At 45.9% G+C, this 20355-nt stretch overlaps 1 protein-coding gene across 16 annotated transcripts in view; it reads left to right on the top strand.

Moving 5' to 3' along the window:
* LOC138742714 (muscleblind-like protein 1) overlaps nt 1-20355 on the top strand; it is a 275672-nt gene that overhangs the window by 115033 nt on the left and 140284 nt on the right. For 15 of the 16 annotated variants that reach the window (XM_069897490.1, XM_069897481.1, XM_069897488.1 and 12 more), the window contains one exon: nt 3584-4679. The exons of the other annotated variant lie outside the window; for it this stretch is intronic. In XM_069897490.1, coding sequence (XP_069753591.1) covers nt 4506-4679 — 174 coding nt within the window. In that variant the 5' untranslated portion in view covers nt 3584-4505. The remainder of the gene's footprint in view (nt 1-3583; nt 4680-20355) is intronic. 16 annotated transcript variants of the gene reach the window in all.

A 20355-nucleotide genomic window follows, 5' to 3' on the forward strand; every position in this document is an offset into this window, starting at 1 on the left:
AAGATACATATGCCACTCAGGCTGTAAAAGGGAGAACAAATTGAACATTTCTTGATCCCTCCTGACAAACAAAAGCCTTCAAAGAAACTCATTGTGGGGGGAGGGGGAGGGGGTGGGGGTGGGGGTGGGGGTGGGGGTGGGCGGGAGGGTATCAATCCTTATCTGTCTCTGCTCCGTGTGGTCTCACCAGAGTCTTATAGAGCTGCAAAATTACCTCATGACTCCTGAACTCAATCCCCTGTCTAATGCAGGCCTTCGTAGCTGTCCTATTAACCTGCGCAGCGATCTTGAAAGCACTAGACTGGAGGAGAGATAGGAGATGAGAGAAGTTGTAGAGAATGAGAAGAAGAGATTAGGGGGCAGCAGCTTGCAAAATGTCCATGAGGTCATAAGATGCTGGAACTGAATTAGGCCTTTCAGCCCACCGAGTCTTCTCCATCATTCAAGTCGTGGTTGATGTACCTCTTTCTCCTGCCTTCCCCCATTGTTGTGGAGCCATACTGAGCTGCATAGGTAATGGGAAGGGGATGCGAGTGTCCAGAAGCTCTGTTAATGTCTCTCCAGGGCCGCCTGCTGGAAGCAATTGATCTCATAGCCTTGGAAGTGGGGAGAGGAATCTGCCAAGGGATCCCAGTCCTGTCTTCCATCACACATGCTTCACCTTATTGGCTCCAGAGGCAATTACTTTTGAGCTTGGGTGAAATGCACCTCAAGGCCACATTGCTGGCCCACCGACTTCTAGCAGGTGGTGAACAAGCCTTCAACAGGAGGCCTCCCCTTAACCCATCCCGAGTTCCTAGAATTTCTCTGAGGAATGGGGGTGGTGGTGGAGGCTGAAACATTGGGGGCATTTAAGAGATTCTTGGACAGGCACATGAATGGAGGAAAAATAGAAGCTTTTTCAGAAGGGAGGGTTTAATACTAATTTTTTAAAGAATATATGATTCAGCACAACCTCAAGGGTCAAGGGGCCTGTACTGTGCTGTAGTGTTCTATATTCTGTGTGTTCTAACAGAGAAGGTACATAGCCAGAAACGAGTCTCATACCCTGAAATGAATCTCATTTGCTGTCCACCTCTTCAGTGCCACTGAACAGAGTAGGCCCTTGAGAATCAACCATCATGGTGGGTATGTAGCCCCTTTCACTCTAGCACCTGGTCCTTGTAATTGACAGCCAATCTATCGGTTAAGGGCCCAGATTGGCTGCGTAATTGGCACACAGGCATCAAGTCACGTCGGGGACAGACCGCCAAGGAGGTTGTATCATCCCCGGCCGGCATCTGATGCCGATTAGCCCAGTGTGAAAGGGACAGAGGGTATCCTGGGACAAATTGGTGACGTGCTGAGGACGTTTTTTGTGTAAGTACAGGAGTGTGAAGGAAAAAAAAGATTTTCTAAAAAGTATAAACTTTGCCGATTGATATAAATGTTTAAAGGGAAAATTGGAGCGGGAGAGAGAGATAGTGGATCTTCCCTCCTAGAATTCCGTGCAGTAGAGAAACCATTCCATGAGTGCTCCATGCACACAGCCCTTTCTCTGCTGCACTGTCTTTATAAATTATGCGCTCTTGCCGCTATGACTTTCCCATGGTGTTTATAAATTGTGTGGTTACACTTTCTCACGTTATTTCATAAAATTATAAAGGTTTATATAGATCAGCCCAACAGGGACTGAAGGGCTCATACTGTGCTGTACATAATGCTTAATTATGTTATAATTAGGCATCATTAATTTTGTTTAAATACAAGATCATAATACATTGATTAGAATTTAGGGCAGGTCCACCATCGCTCGATGCATCACTCAGACGTCACCAGTAGAGGATGGACTCTCCTATCCTTTTCAAGTGTGAAAGGACGCAGAGAACTGGTTAACAGCCATCCAGTGTGAAAGGCAAAATCAGCCTCCTTAACCAGTTCACTTAACGGCCAATCTACTGTTGAGCCAGTGTGAAAAGGGCTTATTCCTTCCCTGTCAGATTTTGGAGTCCTAGATGAGTTTTTGAAGCAGGCCAACACTTTGACTCACGCTTTTTATTTGAGGGGCAGTCTGGTTAGCATAGCTTAGCGGTTAGTGCAACACAGTTGCAGCTGGGTTTGAATCTGTAAGGAGTCTGTGCATTCTCCCCATGGGTTTCCTCCCACCCTTCAAAGTGTACTGGGGTCACAGCTCATGGGCCGACATACCATGCTGTGTGTCTAAATTTAAATTTTAAATTGTCAGTTTTATTTAATCAGCCGATTTTAAATTCCCCAACTATCATGGTGGGATTTGAACTCGGGTCTCTGCATTAACAGATTCCCACTGGCCCTTGGTGACTATCCGACTGTTACCCTGCGCGGTCACTGCCTATACAGCCCTTGAGGTGGGGTGGGGCTGGGATGGATTTGAAAGCACACAGCCTTGCTGAAATCATTTGCCTTGCTTCATTTTGAATGACGCTGTAATGGAATCACATTTTACCTTGGCAGAACTTGGATTTTGGCAGCCAGTCAGACAACACTGTGATTCCTCTGTTCCCCGTTTAACACCAACCTCGGCTGCGGAGAAAAAAGAGAGAGAGAGGTCACGATAAAGACAGCTTTTGTTAATATCTGACTTGGCTGTGATGTGTTGAGAGAGGATTAAAAAAGTGGCCTCTGATTGAATGGAGCAGTTTGTCAGCCGATGTACCGACACAAGGCTGTGGCAAGAGCTGGGATCTGATTTGGCTGGGAGGAGGGGTGGGCTCTGGGTGGGCTGTGGGTGGAGGGGGTGGGGCTAAGGGAGAAGAGACTGTAGCATTCATGGCGATCCCCTTCTTCTCTCTCTCTCCTGTCCATTCCTGATGGTGAAAGCTATCCTGAGCTTGTGCGTCACCTCGCGCCAATTTAACTGCAGAGTTGGCAGGTTTTTTTTGCCTTGACCTTTGTGTGTCTGTGCACGCACGACAGCATGTATGGGTGCTTGCACTTGCGTGTGCCACCCATGTGCATGCACCTGAGAGGGCATATGCCCAGTGGAGTTTGCAGAAGTAGAAAAGAATCAGCTTGAAAGTGTGAGCGCTGCCCACGAGTGTACACAGCCGACGTGGGCACTGAGTCTTGAGGGGCGGCCACGTGCTAGGTGCAGACGAGGGAGAGATCCTGCAGGCGCTTTGGCTCTTGCTGAAGGCTGGTCAAACACTAACCTGGGTTCGTCGACTAACTGCATGTGAGGAGGGGTACTAAAGGCAGCCGTCGCAATCTGAGGGGCATTCTCTGCGTTTGTGGCTGAACAGTGTGTGTCTTATGGGCCCAGACTTGTGACAGCCCAGACCATTGGCTTCCTGCCTAGAACATTGCTGCACACTCTCCTTCTCATTGCACTTGCTTCACTGGGGAGGGGAGATTTGGCCCTTTATCATAAAATGTCCAACAGCTGGCTGCATTATGCTGCTCTGTAAGTATTTGTTTGTGGATTCACCGCATATGCAGGTAGACTCGCCTCTGCATGTTACTTCCATCTTGACACAGGAAGGTTTTTTATTTCCTTGTTTTCTTTGTGTGGGATGGGAGTGAAATACTGGTTGGTAAAATGTTGATATATCTGTTTCTCCTACAGGTTGGTACTGAGAAGTGCCTTTCCTGGAGTCTCTGCTGCTTGGAACAGCTTCTAGGGCAGTCTCTGCTTTTTTTGCCTCTGCTTGCTACCAGCTAGACTGCGTCAACTGCACATACAACCCCTTCAGCTTTGGTACAATTGCCCGCCCCTCCACCCCTGTCCTTTTTCCCCCCCTTCACCCCTCCCTTCCCCCTCATTCCCACCTTAATCTTAAAGAGAGAGAGAGAGAGAGAGAGAGAGAGGGGGAGAGAGAGAGAGAGAGTGAAAGGTGGACAAGTATTTCAGGCTGGCATTTCTATGTTACTGTAACGAACAAAGAATTATAACTTTACCACAAAAAAAACAACTCTGCCGGAAAGATCAACCTGAGACAAATTGAGAGAATTACTGAGACGGAAACGAGTAAGCGGTGACCTTAACAGTGCGGCAACTGGAGTGGCAGTCTCTTCGACATCGATCTCTCACACACACACACCACTCGTTAAATCAGCTGGTTTGATATTGCGTCTTTGGATTTGCTTCAGGGGAAACAGCAAAGTGATCCGCACTCAGCAAAAAAGATTATCCTGATTCACGGGATTGGCCTTTGTGGAATGTATCACTGAGAATCCAAAGCAGTTGTTGTTCTAATGTGCATCGTCTCGCCATTTTACTGGTGGAAATAAAAAGAGAGCCTTTTTTAAAAAAAAATTGAAATTGCATTACTTTAAAAAGACTTCGCCTCTCGAATGCCAGAGGTTTTTACTGAGAGGGAACTCTTTTGCGGTGATCTGCACAGCGAAAAAGCCTACGAAACGTGAAGGAAGGGCGTTTGTTTTTTTTAATAACTCCACCGCCGGGCAAACGCAGAGTTTCCCTTGACTGGCCCACGTTTGCCTGATCCGTCTCCTGGAACATCTCGCTGGTCCGTGGACTCACAAGCATGGCTGTCAGCGTGGCGCAGATACGGGACACAAAATGGCTGACGCTGGAAGTGTGCCGGGAATTCCAGCGGGGCACCTGCTCACGGCCGGACACGGAGTGCAAATTCGCGCATCCTTCCAAAAGCTGCCAGGTGGAAAATGGCCGCGTCATCGCCTGCTTTGACTCGTTGAAAGTAAGTGCTGAAATTGCCTTCGTTTCTTGTTGATTTACACACGGGCAAGTTTGTTTTACCAGTGGCGTCACTAGGCTTGGTGTCACCCAGTGCAGTAACTCATGGTGTCACCCCCACAGCCCCCCACCCCCCCAAGGGCCTTCTATCATACCAGACTATGCAGAATCCTTAATAATGTTAATCGTAATTCCCGTCGATCACTGAATGTAACGGCAATAGCAGTGAGATAAACAACTAGCAAAATTAAAATGACACCTTTAAATTACAATATCATACACACAGCGGCAACGAAAGCAGCAGTGTGTGCTTGTAGCTCGGGCAGACAAAAATCAAGTGATTTGAAGTGTTGTTGTCATTGGGGAATAACAACAACTCTTAACCGGACGGAGCACATTAGAAGGTTCAAAAAGTAAATTAGCATTGAGTTTTAGCCTTGTAGATATGTTAAGCTGGGCTTCCAAAAAATGTTTTTGTTGCTCTAATTACAGGGATGCTCATAAATTTCTGCTGAAACAAGAATTTTATAGACACTGATTTTGATGTCACCCCCTCTGATGGTGTCAGCCGGTGCGGTCCCCACCCCACCCCCCCCCACCCCACCTAGTGACGCCAGTGTGTTTTACTGTCTCTCGGCTTTGTATCTTATACACTTAATGATAAAAGGGCTTCCTAAGCATTAAGAGACCAATTGGCTTGGTCACAAAATGTTGATTTCTTTGCTCATGAGTCACTGTTTATGCTTCATTTTACTGAGGAGGTTTTCAAGGCTGTGATGTAATCACGTTTTGAGTGGCACAATTATCTGCTCACTAGACACTGGTGACGTTGACCTCAGCGTGTGTGTTATCCAAGGGTGATCTTTTTTTTTCTAAAGTAAGACTTATTCCCCCCCACTGCATTTGCTTGTGTGAATACGCCTTTCCAGCCCACCCTGCTACATTGAACAGCGGCGTGTTGCATTTAGTTCTTGGTTAGCGGAATGTTGTTTGTGACCTATGTGCGCACGTAGTTCTGGAATCAGCTGGAACTGCCAAGGCGGAGAATGGTTGGAGATGGGGTCGGTGAACAATGGCAGGAACATACACGCGTGATTTGGGGACTGAGAACGATACTCGGTGAGGAGAATCCATGATAAACTGGCAGGAGTTCGATTCAAGATTCTTTTGTTGTCATGTAATGAAGCAGAAAATGTAATGTTACACGAAATTTCCTTTAGTCTGGCTTAAGGCAAACAAAGAGTCGCCATTAACATTTCCCGGTACCCCTTCCAATAAGAGAAAAAGAGGGAAAATCCACTGAGTGTCCGTGGATTCACATCGAGCGCTACCACAACCTCTTCAGCCACACGAACCAATGTTCTATTCACTGGCAACCCGAGCTCCAGATCCAAACCTCTAACACGATCAGGAAGGCTTCGGCACCCAAGGCCCTTCTGGGAGCCCTATCTTGCTCTCGGCACCCTCTTGAATCCTGGATCAGATACCAGGTTCTCATGAGCCGGTCCCCGTCAGCCAGCAGCCTGTGTGGTCCCCTCAGCTGCCGAGCACCTCTCTGGTCTGCTGCCACGGGGACATCCTCCTGTTGCGTTGTGCCCAGCACAGGAGCCGCTATCTTGGGCGCAGACCCTGCGGTTGCAGGGATTTTAAAAGCAAAACACGGTTGGTTCCTTAAACAGGCCTTTTAAAGCCTCTTCGGAGCGCCCAGTGGATGAGTGCTGTGTCTCTGCTCCCTCCCTGGGTCTCCACCAGTACCTGCAGCAGCTATGGAAGCATCGCCATATTTCTTTCTCACAGTTACGAGGTTTGACTGCATGTACATAGACCAAAGGACAATACAGTACAGGAACACACCCTTCACTCCATGATGTTTGCCCTGAACATTAAACTACATCCCCAAATTAAACTACAATTTTAAATTTAGATGTAACAGACCATTTTGATGCACAAGTTGGTGCTTGCCGATTTATACCCAATTAACCTCCGTTTTTGAACGGCAGGAGGAAACCGTAGCCCCTGGGGAAATCTCACGCAGTGATGGGGAGAACTTACAGGCAGCACAGGATTCTGGGCCCAATCTCGACCACTGGTGCTGTTAAGGCGTGACACTAACTGTGTTGCCCCACATAATACATATTCCTTTATTCCCCTGTGTCCATCTAGAAGCCTCTTAAACACTACTATGGTATCTGCTTCCAGCACCAACCCTGGCAGCTTGTTCCAGGAACCCACTACTCTGAGTATAAAATTTGCCCCTTACACTTTTGCCTCCCTCACCTCCGCTGGGTGACATTTTTTACCCCGGGAAAATAAAAATATTTGGACTGTCTACCTCTATTACAGCGTCAAAGATCCAAGTTCCAATCCAACGCTGCGCTCGTGTTTATATCTTCTCCCAGTGACCTGCGTTGCTTTTCTCCAAGTGCTTCAGTTTGCTTCCGCCCTTCAAAATCGTACAGGGCTGTTAGGTTAATTGGGTGTAATTGGGCTGCATGTGTCCATGGGCCAGAAGTTCCTTCTACCATGCTGTATCATTAAAAAATAAATTCTAAACTTGGCAAGAAATAGAAGCTTTATTCAGACAATGCCAGCGTACGCGCTTGAGCACATTTCTGAGACTGAAGGTGGCAGGAATGTCCCCACTGTCCTCTCTTGTTCATTCAGTTAAAACCCAATGAAAAATGTCACTTCAGATCCCAAAGAGAACCATCTCTCTGTCATTCAACGTCTCCAATCACAAAATCGTGACTGCCCTCCTGGGATATAGGGATGACACACAACATCCCCACCATCGCTGGGAAAATATTTTCTAAGGGGGAGTCAAACAGGACTGAATCCCAAACTGGGAAGTTGGAATTTAAATGATTCTTAAATCACTCAGTGACTCTGAACAGACTCTCTTTGCATTTCCCTTTCTCTCATACCATAAGGGATGCAGAGCACTAATGACAAATCTTTGTCTGCCTTACAGCAATTTTGTGTCATTTTACATGTTCTGTACTATTACATGACAATACAGTACAACTGTAGCCACAAGTGTGGGTGCAGTTATAATATTTGATGGACTAGGAATATGGATACGGTCGGATCAGAGGACATGGGTCAAATTGGATGAGATCAGGTGGACAACCAGGTTGGCATGGACAAGATGGGCCAAAGGTCCTTTTTTTCCCTGCTGCTAAACTCCATGGCATGAAGATGTGTCTTCATCCAATGTCTGATACCTAGGGATGGCCTGGGTCATTTCCTTCCCCCCCCACCCCCCACCAAGTGAGGTGGGTGCCCATCATATGCTCACTGTCAGACCCCCTTCCCCCCCCCGTCCCCGCCCGCGTCACTTGCGGGCATCAAGTGTCACTAACGTCTAGCTTCACACATACTAGTGACTCTCCACACAATAAAAGTAGCACTTTCATCTGCTATGTTGGAGGGACGGAGGATGGTAACCCTTAGTAGGTATGTACCCCCCCTACCATGAGCAAGTTTACGTGTGTCGGACTGTTCCCCTAATGCTCCCTTCTAACACTTGTTCTGGTACTGACCCTGAGGATGGCTTATATCGACAGATTATGTTTGTAAATTCAACACAAGCTTTGGAAGGGGGAATGGATGCTTCTCCTGTCGAACAGGGCAGGAGTTGAAGGAAAGATCCCCGAACAATGTGCTTAAGGTTAACTGGTCAGTCAGCATTTTAGTGCTGTATTCAATAAGCCCTTTCAAACTGCCGTGTAAAACAGGGTTGCCCAGTTAGCACCCAATTTATGTGGCAGTTAGAAAGGGTCTGACCTGGTCAAGCCCATCGGAATCCGACCAGGTCCCTGACCTACCTCAGAGGTAGTTGGGGAACCCAGTTCAACTTACCTAGGTCGTGTATGGCCGACCCACTTATTCCGGTGACGTCAACGCTTGCGTGCGAGCGTCACCAGGCAGCCAGCGTCCGAACATCTGCCAGTACCTCCGGTTAGTAAGTGGCGCGTCGTTATGGGGCGGGATCCCCCTTGAATCGCTGGGTTGGCTATTTAATGGGTCGATTTCCCCCTGCAATTTAAGGGTGCTTACAAGGACCTTTGTCCCAGTAATCGGACCCGGGTCCCAGGAGGGCTCCCCAGGGGCTGCAGTTTAACGGAGACTAATAGCAATATAGCGAGGATAGCGTGAGTGGAGAGGTGGAGCGAGGAAGAGCAAGCTTCCAGACAAAACCACGATTGTGGGCCACATGGGCATTGTGGAGATGCGAGTTCAAATCCCATCACCACCTGAATTTAAATTCTGATTAACTGAGTAAATCCTGACATTAATGCCGATCATGAAGATATGCATGGCTGTAAAAAATAAAGTGAGTGGCTCCACAGATGTCCTTTAGGGAAGGAATTCTTTCAGAGTTTATCTGGCAACAGATCCCAGAAAAGTTCAAGGTTTCTTTTATTGACTTGTAATAATACATAAAAATGTAATATACATCATATTACTGTACAACTCCGATTATCCGCAATGGTCGGGTCCGGGCCTATGTTGGATAACGGGTTTTTTTTGGAGAACTGGTTATTTTTTAAAAACAGCCGAGTGATAACAGCAAATCACTTGTATCAATGTTTAAACAACAACAAACAACAAGGGAAGGCTTTTTAAGCATTAAAATAATGTTTAATTCTCACCAAAAAAATGCTGGCCATCGTCGATCCCCGACACAGACCAACCACTGCTGCTGCTCCCCATGAAGGCTTCCTGAGCTGGTGGAACACTCACTGGTGAGTCCTGCCTCCCTGGTCACCAGAGCTCCTGAGTCCCAACTCCGAATCCTCCCCAAAACTACCACACACGCACACCGGGCAGTGCGAGAGTAGGCCGAGGGGAGGGTTCGGTGTCAGGGGCTCTGTGGTGCCGAGGAGGGAAGGAAGGAAGGGGAGAGGAGGGAGGGAAGGGGTGAGGAGGGAGGGAGGGAACGCCACTGAGCCTGAGGACCCGCTCTTGCCCGGGAGGCCGCTCTCCTTGCTGACGCCGGGACAAGGGATTCTGCCGACCGCTTGCGGTTGGGAGACAGCGGCAAGCAGCTTGAGAGGGAGAGAAAGGTCAATAGGGGAAGATAAAGAGAAATGGAACAATAGAGGGGAGGGAGTAAATGAGGACAATCATTGTTCTAATTTCATGTCAGGTGAATTTTTTTTTCAACCTTTGAAGTCAGTTCGGCTCTGAAAAAATTTTGGATAAATAAGGGAATTGAATAGGGACTGGAGTGAAAATGGGGGAGAGAATAAAAGAGGTACCTGTAAATAGGGAGCTAGCATTGATGGGCTGAATAACCTCTTTCTATGGCAAAGCAATTTTATGATTGTATCATAAATCTGGAGCTTCTAATCCTGTCGAGCAGGCCACATGGCAGTAATATTATCTGGAATGTTTCTGTAGGAAATAGTGATGCATTCAATGGTACCTTTGGCTTTTTTTCCCTCCTGGCCTGCCGTCTGCTTTCCTTTGAGTGCACCAGCTGGTGTAATCCGAAGCAGACTTGTTTAACAAATGTCCTATTGAGGCTGGGCAGAAACCATAAGACTCTGCCGGCAGGATGATCATCGGAAGTGGGTAGCCTGACAGAAGCAGCTCAGCAAATTCTTGGCAATCCTTGCTGTCAGATTCTGTGAAATGGGTCATCATTCTGGAACCGATTTCCTCCCATTTCAAACATGCCGATCATCTAGAGTGAAGCCTCAGGCAGTCGGGGTTTAATCCTGAGACCATTTAAAATCTCTTATTGCTGAACGCAACTCAGTGGTTTGAGTACTGGCATTGTAAACCAGGGGTTGTGGGTTCATTCCTTGCTGGGACCTCATTTCTGTGAGGGACGCTGCACAAAGTGGCAACTCTCTGTCTTCCTTACGATAGACAAAGTTAAAGAATTTCATGTAATACTACATTTAGAATGAAACTTACATGACAATAATGGAACCTTGACCTGCCACTTTAATGTCACAAAATACCTCAAAGAGCTTCACAATAGCTGGATCTGACCCATGTTAGGATGTGTGAGCAAGATCTCCATTGAGTAGGCTTTACAGAGCTTCTGACTAAGGTGTGGGGAGAGACCAGGCATTTTACTAAGTATGGACATTGCAAGGGTTTCATGAAAAGGTTTGGGAACTATTTCTTTGGATGAAGACTTAGATTGCTTCAAGTTCCCAGGCGCAAACACCTCTTGTGATCGACCAGAATCTGCTGCTGTGTCGGTTTAAAGCTCTCTCTGAGAGGGAGCTTCGAGATGACACAGTGGCACATTCTGGTAGATGTTCTGCCTTGCAGTTCCGGAGACATAGGGTGGATCCTGCACTTGGGTGCTGTCTGCGTATGGAGTTTGGACTCTCTCCCAGCGCTGACATGGGGTGCCTCTGGTTTTCTCAGAGAACGGGTAACATTATCATTCAAGAGTCAGAAAGATGCTGTCCTTGAATTTGGGGGTGCGTGATTAAGCACTCGTGAATCTTCTTCCTGACGGAAGGGGGAAGAGAGTGTGGCCGGGGTGGGATCGGTCTTCCAATATGTTGGTGGCTTTTCCAAGGCAGCGGGAGTTATAAATAGAGGGGAAGGGGTGTGCTTGTGGTTATCTGAGCCACATTCACAACCCTCTGCAGTTTCTTGCAGTCTTGGGCAGAGTAGTTCCCATCCCTGACAGAGCAATAGTGCCCCTGTAGAACAGGCATTCTCAACAGGGGGCTCTATGACCCCTCCCCCCCCTCCCCCCACATTTAATTAAAAACCTTTTGACCTCGCGTACTTTAAAAATGAATTTTTTTTAATGCAGTCGGTAGGAGAGAAGAACAGACAAAACCAAAACTCGACTGCTTCTCAGGGAAGGGGGCCCATAAACTTTAACCAGTGTCCTGCTGTGCCGGTGGGGGGGGGGGGGGGGGTTGCTGAGGGCATTTATGGCTGAAACAAAAGGTTGAGAATGTTTGCTGTAGCAGTTGAGAAGGGATGCAGGTAACGTCAAATTCCCCCAGGTTTCTGAGGAAATTGAGGGGCTGGGGGACTTCCTTGGCTATTGCATTAATGTGGGTGGGAGATGTTTACACCTGGGAGCTTAAAACAATCTAAGTCTACATCTGAAGAAATAGTTCCCAAAATTTTTAAGGTAAGCCCCACAGAGCCTATACTCAGTAAAATGCATGCCCTTCCCAACTCGACCCTATTTGCTTCAGTAAAGGGCCTTTGGGACATCAAGGGCCATTCATTTTTTGGAGATAGAATTGTCTCCGAAGTTCCTGGGCATCTGTGACCAGTCCAATTGAGGAACAGCGAGCATATTGGGTGTATTTTTACTTACCTAGTCCTTATTTTGAGAACTGTCCGAATGTGGCATCACGCTGGGATGAGGCGAGGGGAAGTGGGATGGGGTATGGTTACATATTGGCCAGTTAGGCAATGCTCTCTTTGATAAGGAGGGTGAATGGGGTTTAACTGGATGGAAACTATTTTCTTTTGGGAAGGGGGACGGGTAGAACAGGATTGGGGGGGTGGGGGGGTTGCGCTAATCTTTAAATTAGACCAAAGCCATAAAGGAATAATTTTGGGGTGGGGGAAGGGGATGTGCATTTTCAGAGGGAGGGGGGCATGTTGAAATTTCTCTTGCATTTCCTTGTTTAAAAATAGGTATTAATGGGTTTTCATGAAGCAGTGTATTTAAGGTTATAAAACCAGAGGTAGGGACATTGTGCCTGTAGTTTAGGTCCTGCATCTGTTCAGTAACATTGACATGGCCGGTTTGACGCCCTTTCTGCAGAGAGTGTTGAGTTAATCTTTGTTTGCTTTTTTCCTCAACCCCTCCCTTTCAAAGGCCACCTCATACTGGGCGATGGCTCCCAGGATAGCAGAAATTCCCCACAAACTCAGCCAGGATTCCTCTCGCAAAAAAAATAATCCAGTGAACCGCAATCACCAAATGAATGAGTCAGTGGGAGGAGTGGTAGTCCACTTAGAGAACAGTTACTTAGATATAAAAAAAAGTAGAACAAAGCACCGAGGCAGTGCCAGCTAAGAAGTTTCATCATGTTAAAAATATCACATGGGCCATGGAGCTACTGATGTTTTTTTTCCATATATTTTGCCAAAACAAATCTTCCTTTCTTGAGGGAAATCAGTCCTGCATTTTCCGAAGGTGGCGTGAACTGTGGTCAGCAGGGAAAGCAGGAATTCTCTGTCACGACCTCCAGCACACAGGCCCCTAAGATCTTTGCGTCCCTGCATCCTTTGTGACCCTTGCTCCATTCAGATCCAAAGTTTGGGGATTCTCTCCCTGAAATCTCTGAGGAAGGTCCCCTTCCTTTATGTGCTTTAAAAGTGGTTGTGCTTTAAGTCATCGGTCTTGAGCTTTCCTTGGCCTCAGCACCAACTGTTTTGGCTGCACCACTTAAAATGGTGCTAACAAAATGCAAGGTGCCACTGTTTAACTTCCCAATAGCTGTTCAGCTCAGTGATGACTTGGCCATCTATTTCCTTCTTACACATACACAAATTTGGACATACAGTATGGTAACAGGCCCTTCTGGCCCTCGAGCCCGTGCTGCCAAAATACATCAATTAATCTACAACCCCAGTACATTTGGAAGGGCGGGTGGAAACTGGAGCACCTGGAGGAAACCCACGCAGACACGGGGAGGATATAGAAACTCCTTCCAGATAGCGTCGGATTTGAACTCGGGTTGCTGGTGTTGTAACAGCATTGCGCTGACCGCTATGCCCCCAAATGTTTGGTGAAAAGCCTTTCTGACTGTTCGATTAGAGTAAAAGCATCAGCTGCACAGAAACAGGCCCTGTGTCTTGTCATAGCCATGGTGACTATTAAATATCAAAGGTTTTTAATGTATCTTGGTACACACAGTAGTAAACCATTCAATTCAACTCTGATCAATCCAATTCTGTTTGATTCCATTCAACTCAACTCAGGACAATTCTAATCCCATCTACCTATTACCTTCCATACTTGCCCATGTAAATATTATCTTGATGCTTTTTAAATGTCATTGGGGTACCTGCCCCCCCTTAGATCCTCCTACTCTCCTCTGCAAACTACTGGCCTCACTTCAGGCCATGCCCTTTGTAGAAATAGAGGTGGAATGATATGTCATGGATGATTTTAAAAATTCAACCAATCTTGGCTGATCCCCATTTCATTGTGAACCCTGAGAACTCATTTCATACTTTACAATTAGCAATATTATCGATGAACAAAGATGTCGCTATTTACAAATGTCTCTCTCCCTCACCCAACACACATTGAGAGATAGAGAAAACAGCAAAAGAATTATGTAATATAGAGATCGATTTATGGAAAGTTTTTTTTGTTTATGTATGTTTTGCCACTGAAAAATAATGGGAAAGTAAGTCATTGATTTTACTTCTGTAACTTTTGTAACAAAGAGCAATAGCTGCTGGACAGAAAGGAGATTGCTTTTCTGAAGGCTCCTATGTTATTGTCCTTGGGATGGAACTGACTGGACCCTAACCCTGGAGACGCTGTGAGAAGCGAGTCTGACTGCTAGTTGATTGAGACCAAAAATCTTTATTTGCCCACGGGAGAAAGTCGTACCAGGGACAGACAGATATTCAGTCACACACACACACACACACACACACACACACACACACACACACACACACACACACACACACACACACACACACACACACACACACACACACACACAACCCCTGTTTGGCTGCAGCAATTTAGAATTTCAGTACAGACGTACATTGTACAATGAGCATGACAATAAACTCATTGTTATTATCAGTTGCCTTCAGATCGGAACCCATCAAAGTGACGGCTGATTTGACCTGCTGGCAAACTTGCAGTGACTGTTTGACCAAACCAATTTCTCTTTACCACACGGTAGAACCCATTTCTGGCCTTTGAGACCCATGATGCCCAATTACACCCTAGAAACCAACCACCACATAAGGCAGTGGTTCTCAAACTTTTTTCTTTCCACTTACATCCCACTTTAAGTCATCCCTATGCCATCGGTGCTCAGTGATTAGTAAGGGATGACTTAAGGTGGGATGTGAGTGGGCAGGGAAGAACCACTGCTGTAGACCCAATTGTTACTGAAATATTTAGCTGGAGAAAAATTGTCATTGACCCGTTTCCTTTGGAGTTCTGGAACCGTGCACATAACGAGTCAATTAGATACAATTAAAACAGTGGTTTTCAAACTTTTTCTTTCCACCCACATCCCACCTTAAGCAATCCCTTACTAATCATAGTGCACTTATGGCAAAAAGAACACTTAAAATGAGATGTGAGTGGAAAGAAAAATGTTGAGAACCACTGAGATAGGTTTTTGGAGAGGGGGATAAACCAGACCATCAGGAAAGCTCATGTAGGTCACAGGGAGAATGTACAAACTCCTTACAGACAGGGCAGAATTCGAAACCAAACCGGTGCTGTTGTAATGGCACTGCACTAACCATGTGCCCAGAATTTGAGCTTATTCTAGTAGAACAAAGGAAAGGTCTGATAGAAATGAGGAAAATACTCTTCTTTGTGGAGAGCTACCGGCATTTAACTATTAAGCAAATGGGTCGAAAGTTAAAAACTCAGCTACTTACTATCGCTTGTGATGGATGGAACCTGACCCATTGAGTCCCTCCAGCATCAACAGTGTGTTGCAGGCTTCTTGTTCACCTCTGCGAAAGCTCAGCCACAATCTTAATCACTAACAGAGCAGGAGGAATTGAATGGTGAATCCCTCTGTGCTGGGTGGAAGCATCATTAAGTGGATGAGCATTGTGAGAGCCCACATCTATACAAGATCTAGAATGTTCGAGTTCATGGATTCCAATTCATAGATGATAACTTCTGGTTACATCACTCCCAGGATGAGGCCAGTATTTATTGTGCATTCCTAATGAACTGGGGAAGGAAACAGTAGGCTACCTTTTCGAACTGCTGCCTTCCTTGTGGTCAAGCCCGTTGGATAAAGAATTGCATGTTCTCCCAACAGAAAAACCGGCTTATTTTAGAATGCGTTTTGAGTCAGGAAGACAACCTGTTAATTAGGCAGGGCAGTGCCGCAGCCGGGAGAACCACTGCCTCATATCACGAGAGACCCGGGTTCAATCCTGATCTCCGGCGTTGCCTGCGTGGAGCTTGCACATTCCCCACGGGACTTCACCCAGGTGTTCCAGCTTCCTCCCGCCTTCCAAAGATGTGCAGGTTGGTCGGTTAATCAGCCATGCTAAATTTCTCCACAGATCTGGGGAATTGTTGAGAATATGGGGAGAAGAAAGTCAGGAATTGATGCAGGATCAGTGTAACTGGGTGGTTAATGATATTGTCATACACATTGTACAATGTACGCACGCTCTGAAATTCTGACTTGCTGCTTCCAAGCAGGTACTTTGTAAAGTAAAACTACAATAGTATGCATGCAATTCAAAAGAAATGCAATTAACAATTTAATAAATACAAATGATCAGTTACCATTCACTGTCATCAGTGTCGACTCCGTGAGCTGAAGACCCTGTTTCTGTGCTGCAGTTTGGAGTCACCTAAACTGCATAGGAATGGAGTTAAACAAGATCGTCTACAGATGTTGGAGTCGAGTGCAATATGAAGTTCAAAGATCAGATTTACACATGACATCACAAACCACCCTGAATTTATTTTTCCCGTGGATGAGGCAGAATTACCACTTATTGGCAGTGCAAATAAAAGATAACAGACTCAACGCAAACATGTAAACAAATCAAGAAATGTAAACAAACTGACTGTGCAATACAGAGATTTTAAAAAATCAATAAAATGCAGATGTAAGAGAGTCCTTAAATGAGTCCCTGATTGAGTTTGTCGTTGAGGAGCCTGATGGTGCAGGGGGAGCAGCTGTTCCTGAACCTGGTGGGTGCGAACCTCGTGGCACTGATATCTCTTTCCTGATGGCAGCAGTGAGAACAGAGCGTGTGCAGGGTGGTGTGGATCCTTGGCGATTGCTGCTGCTCTCCGACGGCATCGTTCCCTATAGATGTTCTCGGTGGTGGGGAGGGTTTTACCCGTGATGTCCTGGGCTGTGTCCACTACTTTTTGCAGGGCTTTTCATTCGTGGGCATTGGTGAACCCTTGCCAGACCGTGATGCAACTGGTCAGCACACTTTCCGCCACACCTCTGTAGAAATTTGCCAGGCATTACAAAGTTCCAAGTTTCCAGATGTATTGTTAGAGTACATACATGACGTCACATAAACAACCCCGAAATTCTTTTTTCTGCGGGTGAGGCAGGATTACCACTTATTGGCAGTGGACAAACATGCTGGAGAAACTCAGCAAGTCATGCAGAAGTAAAGGGCAGTCATGGGAAGTAAAGGGCAACCAACCTATCGGGCCCGAGCCTTTTGACCTTTGTAGATTGTGTAAGAATGGATTTTTAAATTCTAGTTTACTTAATTAATAGAATTTAAATGCCCTTGCTACTGTAGACAGTGGTCCAATAATTTAACCATGTTTTAACCTTGGCGTAATTGAATCTTCATGAGAGGTGAGCACGGGCAAAGTTGGAGGGCAAGAGATAAAAGTTTGCAAATCTCTTGAGGGATTTTGATTGGCTCAACTGTTCCTTTCTAGGCAGAGGGGCCGATGACGAGGGTATTAATTTAATGTGATTGGCCAACTAATGTGAGGGGACAACTTTTTTTACACAGTGAGTGGTGACATCTGAAATGAGGGTGGCAAATTCAGGGCCTCTTGCGGCTTTGAGAAGTGAACTGGCTCGATATTTAAATAACTTGCCTGGCTGTGAAGTGTGAGAGGGCAATGGGATCAGAAGGGTTCATCCATACCTCGGGTCAAAAGTCCCTCAGTGTAAAATAGATTTTATTTTAAAAAGAAAAACCACACATTTCGTTCCAAGTTGTGGTTTCTCCTTCAATGTTCAGCAGAATTCAAAATGTTACTTCTCTTTAATTATGTGTGGGCCTGTTGTTTTACTCCTGTGGGAGTGTTTTTCCCAATGGAATCTCACCCAGCGCTGAAGATGGTAAATCTTTTGCAAAGGATCCACAGCACACAGTGAAAGCTGCAAATATGGTAAAGTATGCAAGGCAGGCCCATGAGATCTCCTCCATAAGAATTTGAACCAAAAGTCCCTCAATTAACTGGAATGAGTACAGAGAGAGTGGTGCAATCAGCAATTGTGTCATCGGGGGAAAGCTTCACTCTAATGGCAATCTTCCCTTGGAATTTTCTACCTTTTTTAGCCATTTGAAATTTGTAAAATCTCATATACGAGGCTTTGGCATGTCTGTAAATAACTGGAACACAGATAATTTGTTCTTATCAGCTCAAGAAAGTTTGTGTTGATTTTTACTTCATTAACCGTCGGGCTGTTTTGCTGACGGAAGACTCATATACCTTTGGAGGCCTCGTTCACATCAAGGTTTCCCTCCATTTCTACCTCCTAGATGGCCAAATCTAAGGCAGGCCAACATGATCTTCCTTGGTACATTTGGTCCATCCTTTATAATAGCGAAAACAGGCATTGGTCAGCCAACCACCAGAATCAGAATTTATTGTCATGAACAGGTCACAAAATTCATTGTGCAAACATTCATGTAATAAAAATAAATAAAAACAGTGCACGAAAAGTCAAAGTCAGGGAGTGTCTTTCGTGCATTGATCGTTCGGGGAGATGCAGTCCTGGTGATGCTGAGTGCCCATCAGCCACCCAATAACTACGTTCATCCCATTTCACTCCCCCACATTCCTGGAGTTTAGTTTATTGTTACGTGTACCGAGATACAGTGAAAAGCTTAGTCTTGCGTCGTGTCCAGGTGGACCATAAAAAAGAGGCCACTCTCCACCGGCTTTTTAATTTTAAAGATTTACGGAAAACCATACGGGTACAAAGATTAATCGTGACAGTGGTATTAAGACACAGCACAGTAACGGGCCTTTCTGGCCCACAAGCCCATGTCACCCAAATGCACCCAGATCACCAATTCACCTCCCAAACTTGTAAATCTTTGGAATGTGGGAGAAAACCAGTGCGCCCAAAGGGAACATACGCAAGTCACGGGGAGAACGTACAAACTCCTTACAGACAGCGCCGGGTTCGGACCCGTGTCGCTGATGCTGTAACTGCTGTGCTAACTGGACGTACTAACGTTCCACCATTTTGAAGAAGCAGGCATATTCCTGGTAAGAGTGGCTTTCATAGCCACTGTTCGTCTCCTGATACCCCCCCCCCAGCCCCCCGACAGTAAGAATCATAATAAGGAGTGACTTCTGCCACCAATATCCCAACAGCTGCCCATCAACTCCACCGAAACACTAACTCCTTTCCTTTCAATATTTTTATTAGTTTCATCATTTAAATATTACATAGGTACATGAGAATAAAATAGAATATTAACAAAACGTACAGAATAATACAGATGGCATTATAACCCATGTTACATTAAAAAGAGGTGAAAAGACATTAACACTCAAGATTTCTTTATTAACATTTAATGGTACAGAACATGGAACATTACTCAAACTTGCCTTCTGCCTGCAGTGACACAATGAAACAAGTCTCAGCAGCCTTTTGTCCTACCCACCCACACAGCTTAGGGATGTGGGAACTAGCTGGAGGATCCGGCAGGGTCACAGGGAGAACATGCAAACTCCGCGCAAATGGCAAGGGAGATGAGGTGGGGGGGGGGGATTGGAGCTGGGAGGCTGCACCTCCTTCGCATGGAGGGTGGTGGATCAGCGGAATGAGCTGCCAGAGGAGGTGGGAGGGCTGGAAGTGATGGGGACAATTTGAATCACATCAGAATCAGGGTTTATTGTCACGAACAAGTCATGAAATTCGGTGTTTTGTGGCAGCGTCACGGTGCAGACATTCATATTGTGAACCATCTTACAACATTACTATATAAAAAAAAGTGCATAATAAATATAAGGCAGTGTCTTTGGATCATTGATTATTCAGCGGGGAAGAAGCCATCCTTGTGCCGCTGAGAGCTCGTCTTTAGGCTTCTGTACCTTTTCCCTGATGGTAGCAGAGTGAAGAGGGCCTGGCCTGGGTGGTGGGGGGGCTTTGAAGATAGAGACTGCTTCAAAATTTCAGAATCCAAATTTCTTATCGTGAACATCTCACAAATTTGGTGCTTTGCACCAGCATTACCCAATGCATAACAGGTGGAAAAATTGCGATAAATAACATCTATATATAAAAAAAGTGCAAGAGAAGAGAAGTTGAGGTTGTGTTCAGAAATCTGATGGCAGAGGGGCAGAAGCTATTTTTTGTAACGTTGGGTGTTCATCTTCAGGCTCCTGTACCACCTTCCTGATGGGAGCAGCGAGAGAGGGCACTAACAATTCCCAGGTCTGCCTTCACTTGTGACTCTTACCATCAGAAACGTTTCTCCACTGGGACCTTATGGGAACTCCAAGTACGTGGAACATGAATGTGCAGAGGTAGCTGAAAATATCTTTCAATCTGCAGATCCTTGGTGGTTTGCATGTAGTCACAGTACTGCAACAACAGTATCCCATTTTCCTTGTTCTGAGGGAGTTGATTCCTTGGTGCATCTGTTCAAGTTAAATTATCACCATTTAAATTTAGTCATGTAACAAGGTAACGAGCCCTTGAGTCTGTGTCCCCCGAATACACCAATTAACCGACAACAATCCCCCCATACGTTGTTGGAGG

The sequence above is a fragment of the Narcine bancroftii genome, chromosome 9 (assembly GCF_036971445.1).
Source record: "Narcine bancroftii isolate sNarBan1 chromosome 9, sNarBan1.hap1, whole genome shotgun sequence".
Taxonomy (NCBI): domain Eukaryota; kingdom Metazoa; phylum Chordata; class Chondrichthyes; order Torpediniformes; family Narcinidae; genus Narcine; species Narcine bancroftii.